The 25,366-nt window shown below is 34.4% G+C and overlaps 1 protein-coding gene across 1 annotated transcript in view; it reads right to left on the bottom strand.

Annotated features, from left to right (window-relative positions):
* Window positions 1-1,425: 1,425 nt before the first annotated feature.
* Window positions 1,426-25,366, bottom strand: part of GPATCH2 (G-patch domain containing 2) — a 125,401-nt gene continuing 101,460 nt past the window's right edge. Inside the window, exons 9-10 of the mRNA XM_085326084.1 lie at window positions 17,498-17,580; window positions 1,426-5,154 (exon numbers count right to left, since the gene is read on the bottom strand). Of these exons, the coding sequence (XP_085182210.1) occupies window positions 4,985-5,154; window positions 17,498-17,580 (253 nt within the window). The 3' untranslated portion in view covers window positions 1,426-4,984. The remainder of the gene's footprint in view (window positions 5,155-17,497; window positions 17,581-25,366) is intronic.

The following is a 25,366-nucleotide window of genomic DNA, read 5'->3' as shown; positions in this document are numbered from 1 at the left end:
GACTCCCCAATACTTAAATTCCTCAAAGCAATACTATAGGCAGTCAGGTCAAAATCCTGATTTTATATAGATGGAATATCTCACGAATTCAAGCCATTTTTCGTAGTTTAGAATCACAGTTCTCAAGAAGCAGGAGATGAAGTTTACAGAATCTCTCTGATTTTGAGCCTTTTATTTAGAGATTGAAGTTCAAGCAATATATCAGCATGGTCAAAATATTTCCAGTATGAGTTTTGTTGTAGGACAGGAGAAAAGAATCGTAAGAAGCTGATCTCTACTAGAAACTACTACATTTCTACTAGAGTCAATCTATCTACTACTGTCAGCCAGCCATGACTTACTGAAACTCTCATTGCCCTGGTAAAGTTTTCCACAATACCTTAAAGGAAGTTTACATTAAAAACAGACTTACCTTGTTGATAGTTTTACCAGACAAACTCTCTTATAGTGTAGATACAGCTTATATCAATCTGTACTGGTAAAGTTTACAGTTGCTCTAGCAAAAAACCTCCTTCAAAATCAAAACCCCACTTTAGACAAGCAGAACATCCATGCTGGAATACCTGCACCTGCTCCAAGACTTCTTCCAGTATAGAGAGGTCATCAGGAAAAAGAATCTCTGTCTTACATACTGTACCTGTAAACAAACAAAAGTAATAAAAACTTTTCTAGGTAGAACTCAAAGTAAAAATATATGACCATTAAAAAAAATACTATTGTTTCTTTCAACATTTTCAATTAGCTTTCCAGCTGGATTACAGGTGGATAGGAAAATAAATCTGACTGAGATCTTTCAGTGAGCTGAACATGCTGCCTTAGGAATGGAATGCTATTCATGGACAACTCAGCTATGCAACAGCTGCAGGCTAACCACGCTACTGTGTGAAAACTCTGTTATACACGAAAGCCTAATTAAAAATTCTCCTGAATTCAGAATAAGAAGGAAGGGATCTTGGTTTCTCATATACCTTAATAAACTGCTTTGGGAGTGGTGAGAGATGGAAGTTATAATGAAGATTGTGTAAATTCTCTTCCTTGGAACAGTGGTTGCTGAAAACTGCTTGAAGAGAAAGCACATAATCCTGTAGCTATTATTAAAGTATATACATACTTACAGAGTGAAGAGAACTTGTATTTAAAAGTCTCAGAAGAATCTGACAACAAAGTACTGCAAGAGCCTTAAGGCATTCCCTGACTTTCTGGTCTAACTTCTGCTGGATAATACTAACTTAGAAGAAAGGTACTAGTAAAAAGGTACAACTCCTTTAGTGTAATAACATTAGCAAAATGTACATCTACTTGCCATGGCACATTAACAATCTCAATTACATTTTCAGAAATGGCATGTTTTAACACTCACCTGAGCAGTAACAATGCTATTAAAAAGAGTAGTTAAAGAAAAGAACATACAAAACCCATGAAGAATGGAGTCTATTTATTTTATTTCATCTTGCATTTGAGCTGTTAAAGCAAAGCATTCTATACATATTATTTAGCTATTTACTGCCATTCTACACCCATTATAGACCTTAATTGCAGAAAAACAAATGCAGGGACAAACTCATTAAAATAAGAATATTGACAATGCTTCTCTGACTCCAACAAATATTTATTTAAAAATAAGATTCTTCAGCAACTGCTCATGTACTTCTTTTATTAATAGTTAATGGCTCAATTCACAGAACTTTGAGATACATTGGAATATGTAGCAAAATGCAATGCTGATAATACTTGTTTTATTTTTACTAAGCATTCTGCATAGGCAGAACATTACGGTAACTGTTGAGCTACTGATGAATCAAATACCTAAATGGAAAGAATCTTGTGAGTCATGGGAACTTTTAGATACAAGATGATCCTATGTTTATTTATATAGGCAAAAAATCTTCATTGTCACAGCTAGTAGGAGTTATTACCTGAACATACTTGTGTGGGCATTTTAAATTAATGTGAGGCAGCTTTACAGCAGATGGTCATAGTATGGTTGCAAGTTAGCTAAGGCAAAAACCTACAGAACAAATCTAAATATTTTGATGTTTCAAAGCCAACTAACATTGCATAACTTAAAAAAGAAAAAGCACAATGCATTTTTGTTTTGTTTCTTACCACTAGCTCTAGCTGTGCAAAATTACACTACTGGAGTATCTTTGAAACACTGCTGTGAGATGTGGAAAAACAGAAACAGAAATGCTAGCATAAGCCAGAATGGAAACTTTACCGCAACATAAAAACATATCAAAACACTACATTTAAATATTTTAACACATAATTTTTCTACAGCTTCTAACAGATGAAGCTGACTGTCAGCTGTAGCATCCACAATACCTGCTGGAAAACAGACAAGGTGTTTTTATCTCTATAGTGAAAACGATTTGACTAGTCTTAATGTCTAACAATTTCTCCCTAACAGACTGATTTAAAACAAAAAGTTATCATATTCTAGCTCTGATTTCTGATTAGATTAAGTATTTCTTCTGTCAAGGTTCTTTATTGGGCTGACTGCATCAGTGTACCTGTATGAGATGAATAAAGAGCTGAATGGCCTAAAGAGGTGTTTCTTTCAAAATGTTTCTATTATTCTCCTCTTATTGTTTCAAAACAGGAAACACTTTCAAGTACTTTTCCAGATGCAGACTGATTTCTTGAAGAACTGCTTCTATGATAATACATTTCCATACGCATGGAAATACTTCAAATAGTGTTGTATATGAATACTTTGAATTCTGAACAATAATATGTAGGGTGGGTATGTAACCATAACACAACAATGGAATTTTAATAATTCCGTATATATGGAATATAAAGATAAAAAAAATCTTTATAATTTTGCAAATACTGCTAGAACAACTAGAATGTAAAGATTCATTTCTGTCCTTAAGTCACAACTTAAAAATGATTTTAAGGAATTTTTGACTGAGGTGTGCAATTCAACCTTTGTAGCACTTCACACTGAAAGACTGGGAGCATTTCACAACATTCCTCATTAATTCATTACTACAAATAACAACTACAGAGGTTGATACATCCAGTAACTGCAGAATTCCACATTCTTGGGCCACTGCAACTTTGTGGTGCTGAAATTATTTGTATATGCAATTTATTTAACTCAGGTTAGTTGTGCAAGAGAAATTTGAAGTGGCAATTCACATTATGCTATGCCCCAAAACCTTCCATAAAAAGTACATCTTCGTTGATTACAAATACCAAGCCTGTTCACAATTTCAAAAAGCAAAACCACACCATGATAACATGTACTTAAAAAGCAATAAACGGTTCTCCTGAAACTCAGAGAAAATATGTACGTTCACCTACAATTAAAAATAACATTAGGCACTAACCTGTTACTCGACAGTATATAAATGGTGAAAGAATGCTCCCAAAATGACAGTGCTCACAGTGGAAAGCATAGACATTTCTTTTAAACAAATTCTATACTACAATGCTGCTACTTTTTGTTTTCCTAGCGTTATTTGTCTGGAAAAACTGGTGAAGCTGAGAGAAAAATAAAAGTTATAAAAACACGTTTTAAAATTCATCATTATATTTCACAGCCATATGCATGAAGCTGCGCTCCTCTTATCCTAATGTTTTCTTTGCAAGTATCTTTGTGTAGGTGGTTTGGGAGTGCAGGAGGAGAGAGACCCTCCTCTTGAAGAAAAAAGACTGAGGAAAGAAATCCTATTCCCTCTGTAGTCAGCGTAAATATTGCCAGCTATCACAGTGGGGACAGAATTTTCTCCTTAGTCCATCTGAACAACAGGCTTCTTTCGTCCCATCATTTAATTTTAAAGCTGAATTTGTTTTATACTGCAGACAAATAGTACTCTTGCAGCTCAATTGGTTGGTGCTTAATGAAATTACTTGCGCTGACATTAGACACACTAGCTACTGATTAAAACAATTAATGATCCCTCTTGATTTTAAATTGCTGGTTTAGATTTGTGACATACCACCGAAGTATCTTTTTCCTCCCTTCCCTCCACCCCAATCATGCTATTCCTTGTGCTTTTTCTGTTTCTTCATGATCCTTAAGGATTGTGGCTCACTGACACCATCATGATCACAAACCAAATGATACCACAACATTGAATACTGCATTGTTCAGAATACATCAAAACCCAGCTAATAAACACTGCAAGACACAGTCGTCTCTGAAATACAAACTGCGGGTTCAAAGCTGAAGCTCTTCTTAAATGTCAACACATTGAGGATCAGTAATATAAAAAGAATTCCAAACTCAGAATAAACTTTACATTTTTCCGTATCTGCTGAAAAAGATAATCCTGTAAATGTAAAAACAAGTATAAAAGATTTACTTTACAGCTTGAACAAGGAAGACAGCAATACATTGCAAGATAATGGTGTTGGAATGGCATTCCTAGATGACAAAGCCATTTTTCATGCTCTTCTTACACAAAATTGCATACCATATCACCTTTCAGTGGGAAACGTATATCTTATAGTGAAAATGACAGTCAATTAGCTTAATCTCTAGAAATACTAAGTTTGGAAACTTTGTCTGAAAAGGGGAAAAACACAACAGTCATAGAGAGTTCCACTTTCCTTGATATCAAATCTTATCAAGACTCTTGAGATGAAATCATACTTACAAAAACCCCCAAAGTTTGCCTAAATACTAAAATCTGCTGTGTCAGAAGCTTTTATGAAAAGAATGAGTGAATATACTGAATTTTATACTTAATACAAACTTTAAGATCACAGAAAATAAAAAAGTACAAGTGTTTGTATATTTTAGCACCATTACAAAGTTAGGATTCATATGCCGGGCTTGTCACTGTGGCTGTAACTTGCAGCTGGTGTAGCTAATGTGAAGCACATAGACTTCAGTGATCTCTGAGAGAAGAATAATTGGATTTTCTGATCACAAAGAATAATAGAAGGCTTGCATTTTTTTTTCCTTTTTTTGGTCTTTTAAAATTAATTTTGATCTTGATTTTTATTTGGCAGCCAGAGTGCACTGCTGTCAGCTAAATCCAAGTCCGAGTCCTTTTGGTCTCTGGATCGCTCTTATTGGTTCTGCTATCCCTTTGCCGTCTGGTCCAAGGCCTGTGCCAGGAGTCCAGCCCATACTTTGAAGCATTCTGTTTCCAATGTTGTTTTCTGGGATTGGTTGGGTGTTTTCACCTACAAACCCTGGGATTAAAGAAACACACAGCATTAATCAGCACTGCTGCCATGTGGAGAAGAGCAGGATAATCTCCCTTAAAGCTTTAAACCTTCTTATTCCCCTAATTCATCTAATAGGTTGCTAGAACAGGCTGTCTTTGCACATGTTGACCCTCCTGACTGCATATGATTCCAAATAGTAGAGTCTAAGGCTTTGATTTATTTTTACATTTTTAAAGACTAGCTCAGTTTTAAAGCATTACAAATTTTGCTGCACATCCTTTATATTCCAACAGAGCATTTTACTTCCATCTCAAGGAATACATACCACCTGCACACATACCACCCACACAAGTCTACTACTTCATACACAAGATTACCAGAATTTATTGTTCTATACAGTTAGTAATCTGAGGCACATCACAGTATCATGACCATCTTTCTATTCCTATCAATATTTATCAACACACAAGCAGATTTCTTTCAACAAAACACAATGAATCGTTTTTGATTAAGCAGTTACAACTGCTACAGAAGCAAGTGATCTAGTATTCTGAAATCCAGCAATAACCTTACTTGCTTTTGAGTTTTATTAAAAACTATCAGAGAGATTTAATACACGCAAATACACTTTTTAGTATTTTCAATGTCTTTTAATGTTGTTGTCAGCTCTCCTTCTGTACCATAGAGATCTCAAGAGAAAATGCTGTGTACATTTTGCAGAAAAGATTCTGAGGACTGCAAGTGTTAATGTAAAAGATTCATCTTCTTATGAATACTGCATAAAGAAATGTGAATGACAAACCAAAAAGCTGCTTCCCCCCCCTTAACTAAACTCCTCAAGCTAAGCTTCTGGAGATGATACTGAAAAAAATCTTTCCCATATGTAGCTGTCCTGCATAAGGGATATAAACGATATTTGACTCAAGAATTAGCAGTAAAACTTACCAAGTTACACTACACAAAAAACTTTAGAAAGGGCTAATGGTTTTGCAGAAACTTGAACAGCTGTAGGCAGTTGGGTTACGGGGGTATTGTTTTAAATACAACAAAACAAAAAGCACGCTACTTGCCAGGCTCCAACCATCAGCTGCTTACCTTTCTGTCTACTTATTCTAGCCTGCTGTTTTTTGAAAAATACTGCAGGAGGAGACTGGTTTTGTGGTTTTGGAGATTATACTATCTCCAATCGGTAATTTACCATTGACAAGCAGCTAGTTCACCATTATATTAACTTATGAAATAGGAACAAAACAAAAGTTGAACAAGCACTCTTGAAAAGCCTCATTTAACACATACACAAAAAGAAAGCAAAGACCCACAGTGGAAACTGCACACACACACAGAAGTTCAAGATGAGAGGTGCACATTAAAAACCTTGTGGTGACTGTGCTGACAGTACTCAAGCATTTTTCACTATATATCTGCTTATATTCAGTCAAGCAGTGACTACATAAAAGCTAGACAACTTCCTAATATCTCAATTTCTGAGTCAAAGAAAAAGAGAAATGTGTTGACAGAAAGTATCCTTGAATGCTGTTTTGAAACTATGCTTAATGCTAGGCTTAAAATAAAGGCTTTTAAGTCAGGGAGTCCAGTCCCTATTGGGGTTCCTCTTGAACTGACCAGCACAAAATTCATTGAGGAAGACTTCTTTTCTTTTCAGGACCACACAGGCAATTTTCATCTAGATAAATCCTTTATACTCTCTGGCATACACAACACAGGCTTTGGGACCTTCTTAATTATATCTTCTGGTTCAAAAAATAGAGGAAAAAGTCTACAATCAATGAAAGTAATGGTTCACATCACAGCTGAAATCCTGGAAGGGTGTTTTGGTCCACTTTTCACAACAACTTATGGTAAAAAATGGCGTGTTGTTCCAGTGTCTGTTGAAGAAGTAATGGTGGGGACTTAGATGGGAAGATCCAACAGATCCAAGAAGCAGGAAAGAACAATGGCAAGAGTGTACCACGACCTCAAGAATATATCTAAGAGTATATATATACATCTAAGAGTATATTATAGTATATCAATATTATACATATCACATCAATACTAAACATACATAGCATATCAATGCCATACAGAGTATGTCAGTATATTGTATATCAATATATGTAAGAGTATACCATGACCTCTAAGAACTGGAAATATTATACCATTCATAACTCTGCCTCGACAAAGACAGAAATACTGTTGGAAATTGTATGTGTGACACAGCTTGAGCTTAAACAACTTTTTTTGTTGGTCTATTTGGGGGAAAAACCCTATGTCCCATTCTACGTGAATTTCAATTTTCAGAACAGTGTAATCTCACAAAAAAGAAGTGTGAAAGAACAACCTGTACTCTGACATGTGTTATTTAATAAACTGATGTTTCTATTTTTGAATTTTTTTGCAGCAGCTGAACATGTTTTTTTTTTCTTTCTCTGACTGACAGGATAATTGGAATACTTTTTGTTTTTAAAGACATTTAAGTACTTCTAAAATGTATAGTATAATTATTTTTCCCTCCACTGTACATATTTTTCTGTCTCCTATAAGAATATTAAAAAATCTCCTGAAGCCTTCTGTTTTATTCTAACACTTAGCCAATTTTTTTTTAAAAAAAAAAAGAAAAAAAAAAGAAAAAAGAAAGCGCTAAAACCACCATGAACTTGGCTTCAGATTCAGAACTCACTCTTTTGGGCACATACTCAAACAGTATACTCTATCCAGACAGTTTGGAAGCCTTGTAGAACAGCAGGAAAAATACAAAACCAAAAATCCCTATAACTCATTACAGGCATACACTTTCACTAACCACTCTCTCTCACAACTGACATGAATATAATAATAATATAGCTAGGCTATTCTTTTGCAGTATGGTCAGTTTTTATACAAATATACATCAATATCTGTCTTAAAGTATTTCAAATGATTGAAGAAAATTGCAGGAATATTAACTTGCAATAAAACATATTTTACTTGAATCAGAAGAATATGGATAGCTGTATCTGACCTTTTCCTCCATTCCATGACCAATCAGCAATCAAAAAAACCCTTGTGTTTGCTCTTGATACACGTAAAGGTAAAGAGCTCCTACAAACACCATGCTACACTTTCTTTTCCCCCAGTCCCCAGTTCCTGTGCTTTGGGCTTTTATTTTCTAATTAAAAGTAGTAATTGTCCTTGTAATATTCATCTTCACGTTCAGTTTTTAATTCATGCCAATGGCACTTCTTGGACTAGCCAGTAGGTCCTTTCAGAKAGAATGGTTCAAGCACATTGGCCTTGTGAAGGGCTGTGCTACCTCTGGGTTGTGTTCTGTCTTGACCCTCCCAGGAGCAACAACAAAGTCAACCCATTGTGCTATCCCACAAAACGTAACTATGCAAAATCCGACCCTCCCAGTGATACATTTTTCTAAGTTTATTGCAGTAAAAGGGTGGTGAAGATGCACAACTTAAAATGAATTCTCCATACTAATAATTTGTAGGAATCTCATTTGCAGAGTTTTTCTTTCTACAGACTGAAAATGTGTTAGCAACCATAACAATGTTTCCTCATTTACCAGATGAGCAGTCTACCCATAGGAGTGGTTACTATTACACAAATGAGGTGCAAACACTGAAGGAACAGTAACTTGCTTGAAAAGATAGCACTGTAAAATTCCTTCACTTCTCTTCAAGGTCTGTATTATGCACATAGCTGCACATATATGGAGTATAGAAACTATGACTGGAAAGACGTAAATTGGGAAGGGAAAAACAAAAAAAAATCCCCTTTCATCAGAATTATTTTATTTTGGTATAACATTTACCATAGCATTAAAGGCAGGTTTCAACAAAAAATAAAGGCAAGTAATTTTATCTTAACAGCTGTTGAAACAGGTATGTCCTGGTTAAACAGTACACTAGCATTCAGTGCCATACCCTTGATTTTACAGTGATTGCCATGAGTTAATTTAATTCCATCTGTAAGCTAAAATCAGATCAGAGGTCTAATGCTGCTGCAGGCTCCACATCTGTTTAATCATTTTTGGATACAACAGCTTGCAAAAGTTCAGGTTTTAAATTTGCTTCATATTTAAGCAACAATGTTACTCCAGTGTACAACACTCTCAGTGGGAAACAAATGAGCTTATGCACAGTTTTGATCCCAAGATCCATTTCACTTGACTTGCAAAATGCTTCTTCTAAAGAACTTAAAAGCTCACCAACTAAGCTATCATTTTTTATAGACTAATAATGGAATTGTGACCCTATTAACCAATATTGTGACAATGTTTATTTGTATGGTCCAATTTTTGGATTAGATTAATATCAAGCATTCTGGGTTTCTATCAGCACAAACAAAATCAGAATATAACCAGGCTCTATCTTCTAAATAATCATTTAAGAAAATGATTCAGATTTTTTTTTTTTGTTATTGTTTTCAGCCATAGGAAACAAGCGAAGTCATATGGAAGTAATTTTGTCTCTGGCCATTAAACTATTTTTGATGCTAAGAAAATGTTTTTTAAACAGTTGTGAGAAAATGACATTGTACAGAAATATAGTCTTGCCCTTTCATCTTACTTTTATGTGATTAAGACTTGTGGGGAGAACACCAATGCCTTTGCAGAGCATACCACAACTATTATTTCCTCTTCTATCACTCCTAGCAGCCTTAAATCCTTTAAATCCTTTCCTAGAAGGATCTCTTTTTGCTTGGGCAATTTTTGCAATACATGGCCTGCTAACCCTTACCCCCTACCCTGGATCTCACTTATGTCTATCACAGCAGAGTCAGTCTTTCCATCTCAAATCTTCCAAGGAGCATTGTGGATGGTAATTCACTTGCGTAATTGGCTCAAGAGATGAAAATCTTGTATCTGCCTCTCTTAGCCACTAATCTATCCAGCTGACTGCAAGCCTAATTGGCAGCTTGTTTAGTAATTTGGCTCCTAAAGCGTTGTATTGATGTTGGATAAACAGCCAATGGAAGGAGAAATGATACATGCTGCTTCACTTTAGAAGCTAGTGCACTTCCCCCTTATTTTCTGAAAGCATTTAATATTCCATCTATTCTTTTTCTTTTCTGATTTCTCCCTAGATAGATGAGTTCAGAACTGCAGAACAGTAGGGACTGATCCTGATACACAACGTAATTTTATGAAGAATGTAATCAAAATAATAAATTGCTATGCTGTATCTTTTTTAATGTCAATTCTTTTTAACTAAAAAATGGGAATCAGAATAATGCCTAGATGTTCATATTCCTAAAACTGTTTTGGATGATTGTAGAGACATCAGGAGCACAGTTGACAGCCATATTGTGATCTTTAAAATCAGTACCTGCTGTGGTTTTCACAATTCAGTATATTATGGGTATATATGTATATACGGGTATATAAGTATATATGAAAATACCATATTATATAGCTAAATATTTGTGATTACATTTTTAGACATCCCTCACACTGAGCTTTCTAAAAGCATATCYAAAGCACTACACTGGAATGATCATAGTTTGGGTAAGTCTGCCTGCATCATACTTGCMTGTATTCCAGCTAGCACGATAGAGAGAGCAGAAAGGATACAGAGTGGTAACTTCAGTGGGTGTTGGTAATCTTTGTATTTACTCAGCAACCTCAGCAAAATTCTGCTAAGGTCTGAATTGTTATWGTTTCATTCCTACTGCCTCATTGCTTGGCATATTAGAGGAACTGTTGCAGAATGCAGCATGGGCAGAGGCATCCTTTCCTGCAGAACAGACCCTAAAYGCAAATCCATTTCTAACTCTCCCAAATACCTAAATATAAAATCTACACTGATGAAAATGAAGACACTGAACCGTCTGGTTTATCTGGTCATTTAGCTTCACAGATCACTAGGAACTGGATTTGCCAGTGCTCTTCCCCTACAAAAAAAAAAAAAAAAAAATCCGTATTTTATTTTCATGTTTTACCAAACAACACTGGTGTGGGTAAAGTGCATTCTTCCACCTATTCAATCTTCGTTATTACAAGAACTTGTTGGAAAGAGTAGAAAGTATTAGAATCCTGTTTATTCATATCTCTTCAATAACTAATAGTCTTCACTTGAGTCCAAGTAGGGTCAGTTTTATTTCTTGTCTATGGTGACAGAACTGTCACTGGATTGCTCTTCTGAAGAAGCTTCTACGAAACATCCGAAGTTGTGTTTAAAACCTCTCCAAACTTGGTGAAAGTGCTCCCTTCTGATAAGCATTCCATGACCTTTATGAGACGAACTGTAACCTTATGCCAAATCCTAAAGGGAAAGGATTTAAATTATAGTAATAACTCTCAAAAATGGACAGCTCAGTTATTGTTAATTTCAGCAGAAAGATTAAGGATTAAAAGGATATTAGGACTATGCACATTACTGTGGCTTTCTACCTAATCCGAGACAAAGTTGAAACAGACTGCTACTATACTGGAGGTAAAACGGCACTTCTGCAGCCTATCTAATGCCGAAGTGGTTGGAGTACTGTCTTCTGTCAAATTAATCTTAACTAAGGATAAAGATTAATTCAATAAAACTAGACAAATACCTCTGCATATTTTTTATTACAGGCTAAAGAACAATTTCTGTATTTACTAGGGCCTCTACCAATTATACTACTAGAGGGTAGTTTACAAAGTAGTATGCAATGATGAATCCTAGAGAAGAAAAATGAAGAGACTTTTGGCTAAGACACTGACAACCAAAGAACTTAATGACTCTAATTTTGGACAGCTTTCTAACAAAAGAAAGGTCTGGGAAGAAACTGAATTACCCCATTCCATTTGAAAGTAAAACACATTATGATATATCTTGATATATCTGGTGAACTGCTTTGCCACAGATTTCACTTCACATCAATTCTCTTAAAAATGTAATCCTGTCACTTACATAAGCAAACAATGCTTCCTGATGGTCTCTTTACTGGTAATGGAGACATCAGAATGCAAATCTTAGGAATTACATTAGCATTCGCAATGTCAAGATAAATGTTGAAAGGTAAACTTCTCTACCAATCTAAAAGTCAAAATTTCTTCTCTTTGTACTGAAAAGCAAAAGCAAACATTTTCTTTATGAAATCCTAATACTATGGGTATCTATCACAGCTTTTATCAGAACCCTTTCTATCATTCCTAGAGCTTCTATAGAAAGACAGAAAATAGCAGTCTAAACTTGCCTGTGCCTGGAAACCTGATCAATGAAATTTATACTCTCACATCATGAAAATATTTTCTCATATCTTAAACAGCTATTTTTATTCCTCTGAAGTGGCAAACCCTTTTTCCTAAAGCTATCAAGTTACTGCATAAGCCTCTTTCCTTCTTCAAAAAGTAACCTACAGGCTAACAAACCTTTAAGAAAAGTGCTTTTTGCATAAGCTATGACTGGTTCCATTTGCGGCAGTGCTCCCTATTTCCACAGGAGAAAGAATAACTAGTCACCTACCACTGAGCTACTGTAGGAAAGAGTGTCAGAGTCATCTGAGGAATTATTTTTGAATCTTCTACACTTAGGTAGAAGAGCGCATGAAGGAAAGATAGGTACAGTCTTCTATTAACCTGAAGATGTCTTGAGGCTGTACTGGTTGTGTGTAGAGCCTGAAGAACACTGTCTTCTCTTATACTGCTTTTCTCTACATCACAAGAAATTCATGAGCAAATTCACAGTGTAAGCTCTGGTTTCTCCRGTTCTTGTTGCATTGTGGATCTTCTCAAGTTTGGGACTGAACTCTCCTCATTACTCTGATGATTATATGAAAGGGGCCCTGCCTGAACAAATAACCTCAGCTCAACATGAAAAGTCTTTTGCTCTGCAGGGACAGCAGTTTCAAATACCGTATGGCATTCTGTGATCTTTTTTATTTTTGAACTGATTTAGTGAAACAATATGGTAGCAGAAGAAAAAAAAGGAACAGAAGAAAGTCCCTAGAATTCAATTTGCTACAGAATTAAAAAAGAAGAGTATCCATTGGCTGAATTATGAAACAGATATGCTTTTGTACCCTGGAAACAATCTTGGTAGACTAAAGATAAGAAATAGTGCAGTGCAAAAGGAGGATGCTTCCACAACTCATGTAAATGTTATACTGGTCTGAGAAAGGAGATTTCTATCTATGGAGTTTATATATTTAGTAGATGGAAAAGCAGTGAGTCAAGCAAAAGAAAAGCAGGCATAAAACAGTTTTGTCTAGTGTTTTGGAAATTTATTGCTAGTTTATTCAAATAAGCAAATGTCTACCCTTTCTCTGCAGCCATCTCGGGAAGTTGACCTTCACCACAAACTTAGCCTCAGCCACCTCTGTTATCACAATGTAATCAAAATCTTTTTCAAATCATCATTTTGGTACTGCAGATATTCAGGTCTGATTTTTAATCACTGACATATTAAGCATCAGCAAAACAGTTTGCTTAGCTGTTCCACTGGCAATTTTTAAAAAGGAATGAAAACATGTACCCTTTTGATTACCTTGTTAAAGTGAGTCATGATGGCATTATAGCAGTGCTCAGTATTTCTACTATAATTAAGAATCTGTCATATTTTTCATTAAAACACATTTTTTAAAATGAGATTTATAACTTAGTCATTTCAAACAGTACCAGCCTGAAGTGTAGTATGAAACCTGCCAACTCGATAAAGATATTAACATTTGAAATTTGCTCTTGCAAAAAAGATCAGTATTAGCTAAGATACCTATAAAAATGTTTTGCACAATAATTTATATATTTTACTTATGCAATCTCTGTATTTTAACTAGAAAATATTTTTTTCCTTTTAAAATCAGATTTTTCAGACTTCCAATCAGTCCATCATGCTCCAAACTGTGAAGYATGCTAATGTGAAAAAAATCATATCAAGACTGTTTTCAAACAGAAATAAACGGCTATTTACCAGGCAAAAAGCAAAACTTATCTTTTTTATTCCAGATCAAACTGTCCACACTCTGTAAATTAAGGTAAAAACATCCCCCAGATGTCAAGCAGAATTTGTACCCTAAGAATTATGTTTTTTCATGAATAACATCTAGAAGTTTATTTAAAAAGAAATCTGAGAGGATACAGGGATGGAACAGAAGCTGATTGATAAATAAGACTTCTAGAAAAGAAGACAGACAATTGCAAGGAAAGGAACTGGGGTAAATGCAAATTCAATGTATGAAAATGGCACCTGAAGTTCTGAAGCACCTACTAATTTGATATGACATATTCTCTGAAATTATTATAATCATTCCCTATGCATGTGTTTCAAATATTAAGAGTACTTTGTAGAGAATGATCTTTCTCTTACTTTTTAAATTTTTTTGTTATTAATCATTTTYATTAGTGATGGGTACAGTATTGGTAGGGTTATTTTTGTGATAATGTATTAGTTTGTCTAGGAAGTTTTTATACAAACTTGAGGGCATTGTATTACTGCAACGAAGTATGTCAGGGTGTCACACAAAATAGCAGAAAGAGTCAGAAAGGGCAAAAAGCCATTGAGAATGACCTTTTCCCAAATCTGTCTGTACAATCACTGAAATAATATTGATTACATGGAGGAAGCTGTGCAAGAAAGTAGATGTTTATAATGTAAAACATTTGATTCTTAATCTAAATCATAGGAAGTAAACAATTTCTCCTAGTACCTTTTTTCAGTTGATAATTATCTACCTCACTTCAGTGGCAGACAAATGGGACTATATCAAGCATCCATAAATCAGAAAATTTATTTAGTAGAAATGCAGAATAGGATGTCAGATTCTCTACTGTCTGCTGGTAACAATTCGTATCTAATATTCTTTCTTGTATTTTCTTCACTGCTTTTCAACACAGCTTTTCTTCACCTTTACAGACCACATCTTTCAAACAATAAAATGCTCTGTGCTGCTCAAACTTTTTTGCTTCGATAGTTTCTTATTGCTGTACAAGTAAATCTACATCCTTTGTTACTAATATACACAAACCTATTGGTATGTGACTTTGACTCCAGGCTGAGAACAGGCTATAAATTTAGAAATCAATATCTAACTCTATCAATATTCATTTTACTTTTTCAATACAAAATACAAAGGTGAAAGAGCAGTAAATAAGCTAGAGTACTGAAATAAATTGGTTGTTCTTGTCACAATTAATAAATGTTTAACCAATAAGACTGCTACAGAAGTCTATAGCTTTGTAAGTTGTCTGAAAGTAGCAGGAGTTACCCTTGTGAGTCTCAAAAGCATAAAGCATATTTCAATATTTAATTATATCACCAGTCATTTTCTCTCAGAGTACCTAATTCAAACATATAAATTACCATTTTCCACACTGTGCAAAGTGCTACAGGAATTAATTTACCCATGTCATTTTTTCAAATGAAGTTTTTGAAAATAAAATATTTTTTTCTTTAATCTGTTTGTGTTAGGTGAAACTTTATTAATTTGCTGTACACATAGCTCAAGAAAAAGCTTGCAATTAATCACTCATTTACAGATAACCTTTCAGGTTTCACTATGATGTTAAAAATGGAGGGATATTATTACCACATTTTTTTTTTATTTTGCAATTTTCATTCATGTAAATGTATAATTTTCTTTCTCACTTGCTTTCAAGAAAATAAGTTTTCCTACAAATTCTTATGTATAAAATCTAGTTCTTCTGTTTCTGCATTTTGTTTAACTAATACTACTGACAGGAAAAGAACCCACTAATGAAACAGTCATTCATTTTAATTCAAACTTTCCAAATGTTTTTCTATTCTAATAGGAACCCCTTTTCCTTTCATAAGATGAAATACTGACACAGAAAAACAAAYATCTTAAAGGATAAACAATAATTCAGTTGTGGGGAGATTAGTGATGGAGAAAACTCTAYTTATTTTACAAAATATTACAGAACTGTATGTACAAATTTATTCAAAGTTTAGCATAGTTTATATTTGTTTAAAAATTCTCATGGATCAAATGTAGAAAAAAACTTTTATAAGAAGAAACAAAAATCCTCACTTCTTTTGTACAGAACAAAACTTAAAAATTGGAATTTGAACTTGAAAATAAAATAAAAAATGGACATTAGTTAAAAATACCTCATATGATATCTTTACCCACCATTACTCTCTTTCATCAACCATGTAAAGGTAAATTTTGGGGTAAATCAGTTTCTAAAACTGTAAAGATGTGGATACATAATAGTGAATGATCATATGAAATATTTGCTTTAGTATCAAAATATTGGCTTTGCAAAGTTATGCAGGGGAGCCAGCTTTTAAAATAAAATACCAAATGCTTAGAGCCCAAGGTAAAATGAATAATAAAATGAATTTCATGATACTTCATACCCTCTCAGTACAAAATGACATCCTCTAGTACTTGAAAGTTGGGAAGCGAAAATCACCTTGTAGAAATAATTATATTATCCTCCCTTCAGTCATTAAATATTTTTCTTTCTCACTTCACATATGTTCAGAGTCTTAGAATCTGACCCATACATTCTCTTTTTCTGTACTGTTGCCACTAAGGTGCTTTAATAACATTTTTTAATATTATTCTTGGTCTGCTTCTGCCACTGAGGTTTGAAACCCTGAAATTTCAGAAAGGGGAATTCAGTTGGAATACAAATATTAGGCTTCTCTAAAGATTATCTACCTAGAATGCATTTGAAGAACTGTATGTGTAAGGATATGTTGCTATAATAGTTGATACACGATTGCTACGTGCAATCCAGAGACTCAAATATTACCAATAAGTAATCTCACATAGAGACACACACTACCTAATCTTTCTAGTATGCACATRTATAATTAATATAAACAAACTGATGATAGTCCTATAAATCACAGCTAGCTATTGAAAAAGCTGTTTTGCAGCTGTGACATCAGCAAAATGCATGCAATAGTTGTGACCTCGCCTCTGCAAAAATCTTTCAGAAAGGTGCTTGCAGTGCTCCYTGTTTCATCTATAGCACTAATTTTAAAACTGTTTCACAGCCTTATCTCCACATTTTCAATTGTTTGCCCAGGAATTCATATTCTATCTGTACTATGCATGATACTTACAGCATGCATATGTCTTCCTCACAGGAAAAATGGTATCTTAACTCTTTCCGTCTTGTAATGCTTGAACCAACATAAACAGGAATCTTTAGTGTCTGTGATTCTCAGCATACCAAAAAAAAAAAGATTTACTCTCTTGAAAGAAAGATAGATCTTTAAAAAAGTCTAGAAATTGGAAACGTTTGAGGGAAAATTAAGAGAGTCTATTTATTTCTTAATCTCCATTAAAAAATAAGGATAGGATAGATCTGAAGTTATCTGGAGAGTTACTGAATTTATCAAGCATTTCTCCAGGTCACTGACCTACTGCTTTGTATTTGAAGATTTAACATTTTGTGTTTTGTGTTCTGTCCTATGAAATTGGTTACCTGTGGGTCCTGGCAGGGGAGCAGCTTTCCTTCTCCGTTTGATGTCTCCCATACACAACGATCCTAAATGTACACTGGTTTGTCTGCAAGTAATTATAGGAGAAAACTATTAACAAAGGAAGGAAAATACCACATAAATGCACAGCTTGTATAATCTGAACCTATATCAAAACACTCTCAACAAAGATGAAGCTGCACAGTGAAGACACCAATCTTGTTTATATCGAAGGATAATTATGTTTGTTGACAAGTGCTCAGTATCTAAATGTAGCATCATAAATTGTTACTTGAATGAATAATATAAAAGGAATGCTTTTTAATTTTCAAAACTGGCAATCTTTCTACCTCAAGATAAAACAAAACGCTGTTGCTTCTGACAGGAAAATAGCTAAGATTAATTATGTACAGAGATCACAATATTGTTGGTAGGTTATCAGTTGGCTAGTAATGCCTAAATGTCAGAACAGCATTTATTACAGGAAAAATATTACCAACTTCTTTTAAGGTAAGATGAAAAACAATGAAAGAGAACATGAAACAGTAAACTCTTCAAAGGTATGTGAAATAAACTTGTTGCACATCAATTTGTCCTTTTCTAATTCACCAGCAAGACATGAAAATAACATATAGGAAGCACAGTATCTTGTATACTCTCTAAACAATTATGAGATTAAAGTACTGGAAAAAAGGGTGGAGCTGTAGAAGACAGCAAACAAGCAAATCTTCTTGTATCACAGCAACTATATGTGGTCAGGTACCACAGAAAAGAGTAAATTCAGAATTTCCAGATCTGGAATTYTAGCATATAATCTGGTTTAAACTCTTAAAGGAGAACTATATTTACATTTTTTCTTAAAGTAGTACACAATCCCTGTAGAATGGAAGATAYGTGGCCTGAATTTTTGAGAAGCAATAGAACAGAAGGGAGAAAATACAGAGTAATTTATGAAGACATATTAAAATTATGGAGTTTATAAATGTTACTTGGAACAGTGATCCTTCCTACAGTAACGTACTGAATTTTGATAAAACTACAAGCTGCAAATTGCATCTGATAGTGTACTATAGCACAGTAATACACTCTCACTCAAGAGACCTGGTTTCACGTTGGATATAYGACCTATCATTTACTGCATTTATGAACTTTTTAAAGCTGTGCTGCTTCTAAATGAAAAGCAGATGACCAGGTATGTTGAGACACTACTGAGACTGCTTAGTAATGTAAAAAAAAAATGAAAATAATGCCTTGCTGAAAAAGGTGACAGTGTATAATCTTCTACATACTTCTTTTAAAAACAGATGTTGTAAATTAGCATGGAAATACTTTAGTATATTTATTTAAATAATAGAACAAATTTAAGTTTTACACAGAAGTAACTTGCTTCAGTTAATGAATCTCTATTTCAGCACTTACTTAACACTCTTATTTTAAAATTTACTGTTTTCCTTCCAAGTCTGGGCAATTTTTCAGAAAATTAATATTTAAATAAAATACGGGAAAAACAATACTAGAGAAAATAAATAAGAAATTTATATAACATTTTTTTAAAAAAATGCCAAATATGTTGTGTGTTAAATTGTATGTCAAATGGTATTCAACTACATTTTTTTTTCTTCAGAATGAAAAAGGGAGAAAGTCTCCAGGAATACAAGAAGGATGAAAGATAAAAATTAATAAAGTCAGGCAATTGAACCTGAAGACCTGAGCTACAGGAGTAAAAGCTAGCAGTGCTTGAGTTATTTTACACAGAATTGATTATCTGTTACACTACATTGAGATATCTAGATTATTGATCTGTAAGATTATGGTACTTGGGTCTCCCCACTTTTCCTCTAGGCACACAGAATGGAGTTGCAACAAATAACACTAAGTAAGGACTACTTTGTTATTGTTGTCACCCTTCATGTAGAACATAGCAGTTACTTTTTAATTTAAAATCAATGAACGTCTGAAAGGCAGCCTTGTTCCTTCAGCATAAATGAATCATTTGTCTTTGCAAAGCACAACAATGCGACCACTAGCCAAGGTGAGCATGGATATTTCTTTGTTGTTGTTGAAAATTCTATATGCCACAAATAAATAGCAATATGCTAGAGCACCAATTAAGCTTTGTCAAATACAGTTTTATGGCCACTAACATCAAACATCAGACTAACTCCCGAGTCTACAGAAGCGTTTAGTTTCACCAGGTCTTAACATTTGATGCACACTGCTGATACACATCACAGAAAAACAAAAGGCTACATTTTTAAAGAGGAATGGACACAGAACTATCACTATTCCTGAACTGGTAAGTCAGGGGAAATGAAGTATTATACCTTAGCTGTAAAACAAACACATCCTCATGCACAGTACATTTTGAAATACTTGTAATGGAGGTACTAAATAGTAGGGAGAACTGACCCTCAGTCAGGCTAACTTCAGCATTCTGTTTCTTAGCATTAAGTCAGAATAGCAAGGATTATAGAAAGCAAGAAAGCTATTTGCCTGAATTCTCTCTACTTATCCATAGCTTGCTTCCAGCTATCATTTATAAATAGTGCTCTGGAGGGAAACTAGGCATTTTATTGGGGGGGGGGGGGGAACTTGTTAAGACCACCTTGCCTGAAAACTTGGCTTTTGATGTGCTGGTGACAGGGACTGGAGCAAGCAGTGTCAAATGGAATAATTTTTAAGGAAAGACAACAGGAACTTGTCGCCTCATTGTATGCATTTACAAATAGAGGCTTTTCAGAGTATTAGGCCTAGTTAAAGCTGCCCTCTGGATAAAAAGTGTTCCCAAGCAGCCTCAGACAAGCTTGGGAGACAAACAGATGTGACTATGGTCCCTGGCGTTTGGCAAGAACACTCACTGTCAATAAGAAAAATATGAGCATGGACAGGGCATCAGCTGCACCACGGTGGAGCAGGCCTGCAAGTGTCATAGCAGCGGCAAAGTTGTGGCAGAGGGAAATAAGAGGGCTGCAAAAGCCAGGCTAGTGTGAACTTACACTATCAGGCCAAGAATTTTTGATTGTTGTTGTGTCATGCCTCAACRTATTAAACAAAGGAACTGGCAAAATTATTGTCAATTTTTATTCATTCTTCATCTTGCATACTGTATTTAGATCCTCCTTTCTACTCAGCAAATAAGAGCTTCAAAAATGATGACAGGCTGGGGAAGTCTGGTAATAATAACAAAAAATAACAAAAAGCCTCCATTAAAATAGTAAGTATAATAAAAGTAGTTCTGTTCCAGCAAGCACTTTTTTCCTCTGCTTTAAAGTGATTATATAAAAAATAATTCACAAGTATCACAAACATTCATCTGGACAGAAATTTTGTTACCTCCATCCTAAATAGTTGCAGTCTCCCTATTATGTTTTCTCCTCAAGGTTACTCAATTACTCTCACTATGCTTATATCTCTTTAAACTCCCCCCAAAAATCTATCCAGGTCTTCACAGTGCAATCTCTTCTTTTTCTGTAATTTTTATATTTTCAGTATGCAAATATGATGAGTGCCTATTCTGCAATTACACAATAGCTTATTACAAATGGCTTGGAGAGGTTAGGTCATTTTTATATCTAACCTGACCTTTGTGGTCGAAAGACTGTTTGGTTACGTTCTCCAAATAGACTTCTGTTCTGAGAAGGAACTCCCTAGCTGTATTGTTTTAATGGAGAGCCATCTTTTGAACCACTGAACATACAAAGCAATTCCTAATTTGTTTAACTCTATTGCTAGCAATTATCACCTTTGCTGTTATCAGAGCTAAAAGTTCACCAGTCCAGTCAATGAGAAGGATCCTAATACAATAAACTGGCACCAGGACATCAGATTCTCCTGAACATGAGTCCTAGCTCACTGACTGATTGATGGCTTCTGTAACCACTACCACCTTAAGGGTAAGAAAACCCCATTTCCCCCCTAAACTCCTAATCAAATGTAATAATTTCTGTGATTAGTTGTTTCACAGTCTCTTCAGAAGTATGCCAGGGAGATAAAGTGCTACATAGCAGGCAGCTTCATATGCACCAGTACCATGACCTAAACTAGAAAGATTGTCACCTCATTTAGAGGACCTCTGGGTGCTATCACATTCAAAACAAAACATTTGCATGTTTATTTTACATTTCTCATTGTAACAACAATGTGTGTTGATCATCTTACTCTACTGTCTCTCTTCTTTTAGCAGCTGTCACTTTCCTTGCAAGCTACAATCCTGTAGTGGATATCAGATGTTTCTGTTGATGCACTGTAATTGTGCCTTTGGTATAACAACATTAAATACAAGCTTAATCTCATCCTTTAGTACATTTAGGCCTTTAAAAATGTACGTATTTCAGCAGTGTCAAACCATTTGACAGACTACATTTTGTACGTCTATGACATTGCACTGCAGAGATTACTTGTGAGTAATGAAGGTGATGGTTATGTTTTCTGTTTGTGTCAAAATGCATAGAAATGTTGATTACTAATAAAGACAGATGTAGAAGAGTTGTTTTTGTTTAACAATTTATATTTATTAGTTTTCTGTACTTTAATTTGGAAAATACTTTGTTGTGTACTCATATAAGGCAATAATGTTTTCAAGAATACTTGATTTTTATATCATAATTAAATGAATCTATAATGATCAATACTTGCCTATCCAATATATTTTAASAAACATCTCTCTTACCTGTGGAATAAATCCACAGCAAATAGTAACACACTGTTTTGCCACAGTATCAATGCATTCCTGCAGATGGCTGTAGAACTCTTCAATTTTATCATCATTGAATGCTCCAGTTAATGTAGAGGCTTGATAAATTTATAAGTGAACTTCTTTCACAACAGATCATAATAAGGCAAGAGTTGATTGGTTTGGTTTTTAGAAGGGACATGAGAGAATTATTTTGAAGCAGACACATAACCATCACTGTCAGTTCTCAGTCTTAGAATAGAAATAGATACGAAACAGATTTGAACATGAGTGAAGAAAGAACACGGTGAGGACCGCAACTCACTTTAAGCTTGAAATGATTTGATGATTTCTTATAAAGTGTAATTGAGTAGGGAGTATGTGAAGCAGAATATAAAAATATAAAATTTATAAATTTATATTTTATATAAAATATAAAAATGAAAAAATGGAATTTACCATTGTATTACACAAAATAAAGCAAGCCAATAAAATGGTTACAATAATGAAAATGAGTCATATCCCTCAACTTTACAAAAAACCCCTCTATAACCCAATGATACCTCCCACAATTTAAATATCTTTAACACAAAAATACCATAGAAGAAGTTCTCAGATCCTTAAACAGATTGGACCTATTATACAGGTTGAATCAATTATAACACGGCTGAAAAAGCACAGACTGCTGTGATGGTTACTAATGGAAGTGCATCCATCAGCACTGCCTAAACAGGGAACTGGCATTTACTTTTACCTCTTACTATATTTGAGTGAGTTTCTTTAAGTATGGACTTAATCAAAAGTTAACACTCAACTCCCTGTCACATCAAATACACAYACTAACCAATTGGTGCTGTAAATCTGAGAAGAATTCTGCACAATCCCAGCATAATCATTCTGATCTCTGCCTCAGTTATGTATTTCAGTATAACTATGGAAAAAGAGATGATGATTTGACAATATTACACTGAAAAATGCAAGGGGCATTTCTTTTTGAGGAAAAAGATATTCAAAACCAATGGCTAAGAAGATTATTAAGAAAGATTTGTTTGTAAATCTCAATTTGCTTATTCTGCTTGTAGCATATAGTTTGGCCAAAAAGTGGGCACAGCCTCTGGTTCCCAGTGGACTGTAACCCTGCTGTAATGCATGTGCTGCACTGATCACTACTTGGAGGGCCTGCCCTTGTCCATTCTGCAAAGCTGTCCACATTCTTTTGCTCTCAAGCACGGTGCATGTGCAGTTCCAGTAGAGGCACAGGATACTACTTTGAGGACAAAGTTTCCATGGAATAGATGAAGACAAACAAAAGCCATCAAAATAGTTACTTTAACAACGCAGATCTGGATTCTTAGTATTATGGCACATAGGTATGGTATATGAGGGCAGTCTTGAAAACGAATCCAGTCATGTTTTGTTAAAACTATTTTAGATAAACATCACTCAGTACAATTGCATTTACCTGGTTATTTATCTATCTAGCATGTATGCCTAGTAATGATTTTGGGCAGTGAGAGCATTAAGTGCCAGAATGCTAACCAGAGTCTGCACTGATGCTACTATGATGGCTGCTTTTTTGCTGAATGTTTTTCCCTATGAATCTTTACAGCAAAAATATTGTTAGAGATTGGACACTGAGCTTGTATCTTCAGTATGTAAATGAGATCTACATTTACTTCCATCAATCCTTTTCAATGGAGAACTAGAAAGATTYCATGGCTTTTATGGAACTGGCAAAAGCTGACATTGATGATTTTTAAATCACAAGATCGATTTTGGAGATCAAGCTGGTTGAATTTTGGTAATAGCTTATCTAGAGAATCAATTAAGAGACCTATTAGTGTCATCTTACTACAGACACCAAAACCTTTTGTATTGAGCTTGGCTTATGAACTCTGGCTTTTAACACAGAAAACTTACAGGAATCAAACTAAAAGAAGAATGAAGTGGAGAATTCTACATTCTATAATACTGAATTGAAAAAGAACTGGGCAACAGATAAATATATTAAATATACTTAAATTAAATGCTCATATTAATTTTGCCACTAGAAGATTTGATCAGAATAYAGATATGATTAGATATGGCTATCTAATTGCCATATAGATTATGGCAATATGGCATTTTCATGCCAACAACAGCAAAAATGAAAAAAAGTGCACATCCCAACAGAGGAAAGTAGCTAGTAGTTTGTAAAAGCAATGTTTAAAATCACAAACTTCAAAGCAAATAGGTGATTAGTACAGATCATCTATCTCCTGGAAATCAGAAACTTAAAAATCTCATTCTCTCATTTGCATGATTCTGTTTTTAGTAAGTGAATCCACTCACAAATTCACATATATTCTCTCCTACTAAAGGGAGAGTGCTAAAAATTGGCAAAATAATAGTGAAATTATACAATGATATGCAGCACATATATATTAATTCTGAATGTTTAGGAAGATGAATATAGATTTTGTCTTGGTATCACTCCTCTCAAACACCATTTAGGCAAAATCAGAATTCCACACCAGATTCATCTACTTCCTTTACAAGAATTGCACCTTTTCTTCAGACTTGTCTAAAGAATGATATCACCTACATAACATCTGCCTCYAGAAGTGTGAAAAACATTACATTAGCCACAAGAACTTTGCACTTTATTTTCCTTTTATTAAGTTCTGAACAGATGTACAATGAAACTCTAACAAACTTCTTTCATACTAAGACAGACTGTTCACAACACAGCTTTAGACATGATTGACATACTTGTTTTAATGGAAGGCCTAGTGCAACCCCAAATATGAATGAGAAAATACAGTATTTTCTCTCCCATCAGATCATCTCATCACCAAATATTGTATCCTAATACTTGCCTTTATGTTGTCTTTTCCAGTAATTCTGAGCCTTGTTCAAATGCAAAAATAGTCAAAAATTCACTTAACTAATCAACTCTACACAGGCATAATTTTAAGAAACACAATAGAAAATAAAAAACTTATACTACTAGATATGTTGTGACACCCAATCTCAAGACACATTTACGTTATTTGAGAATCAAGAGTTTCTACAGAAAAAACAAAAAAAAATCTGCATTAGAGGCTTGGTGCCCTCAGAAAGGATAATGCATTGTTTTTTCTTGTTTCTAATTAGTAATTTAAGCATATGTTCAGCATTTAACTCTAAATGTTTGCCTTTTCCCCAAGCTCTAAGACAGCTG

The sequence above is a fragment of the Rhea americana genome, unplaced genomic scaffold (assembly GCF_003343005.1).
Source record: "Rhea americana isolate MKP2758 unplaced genomic scaffold, rheAme1 scaffold_127, whole genome shotgun sequence".
Classification (NCBI taxonomy): domain Eukaryota; kingdom Metazoa; phylum Chordata; class Aves; order Rheiformes; family Rheidae; genus Rhea; species Rhea americana.
This window is presented reverse-complemented; position numbering and strand designations above follow the sequence as displayed.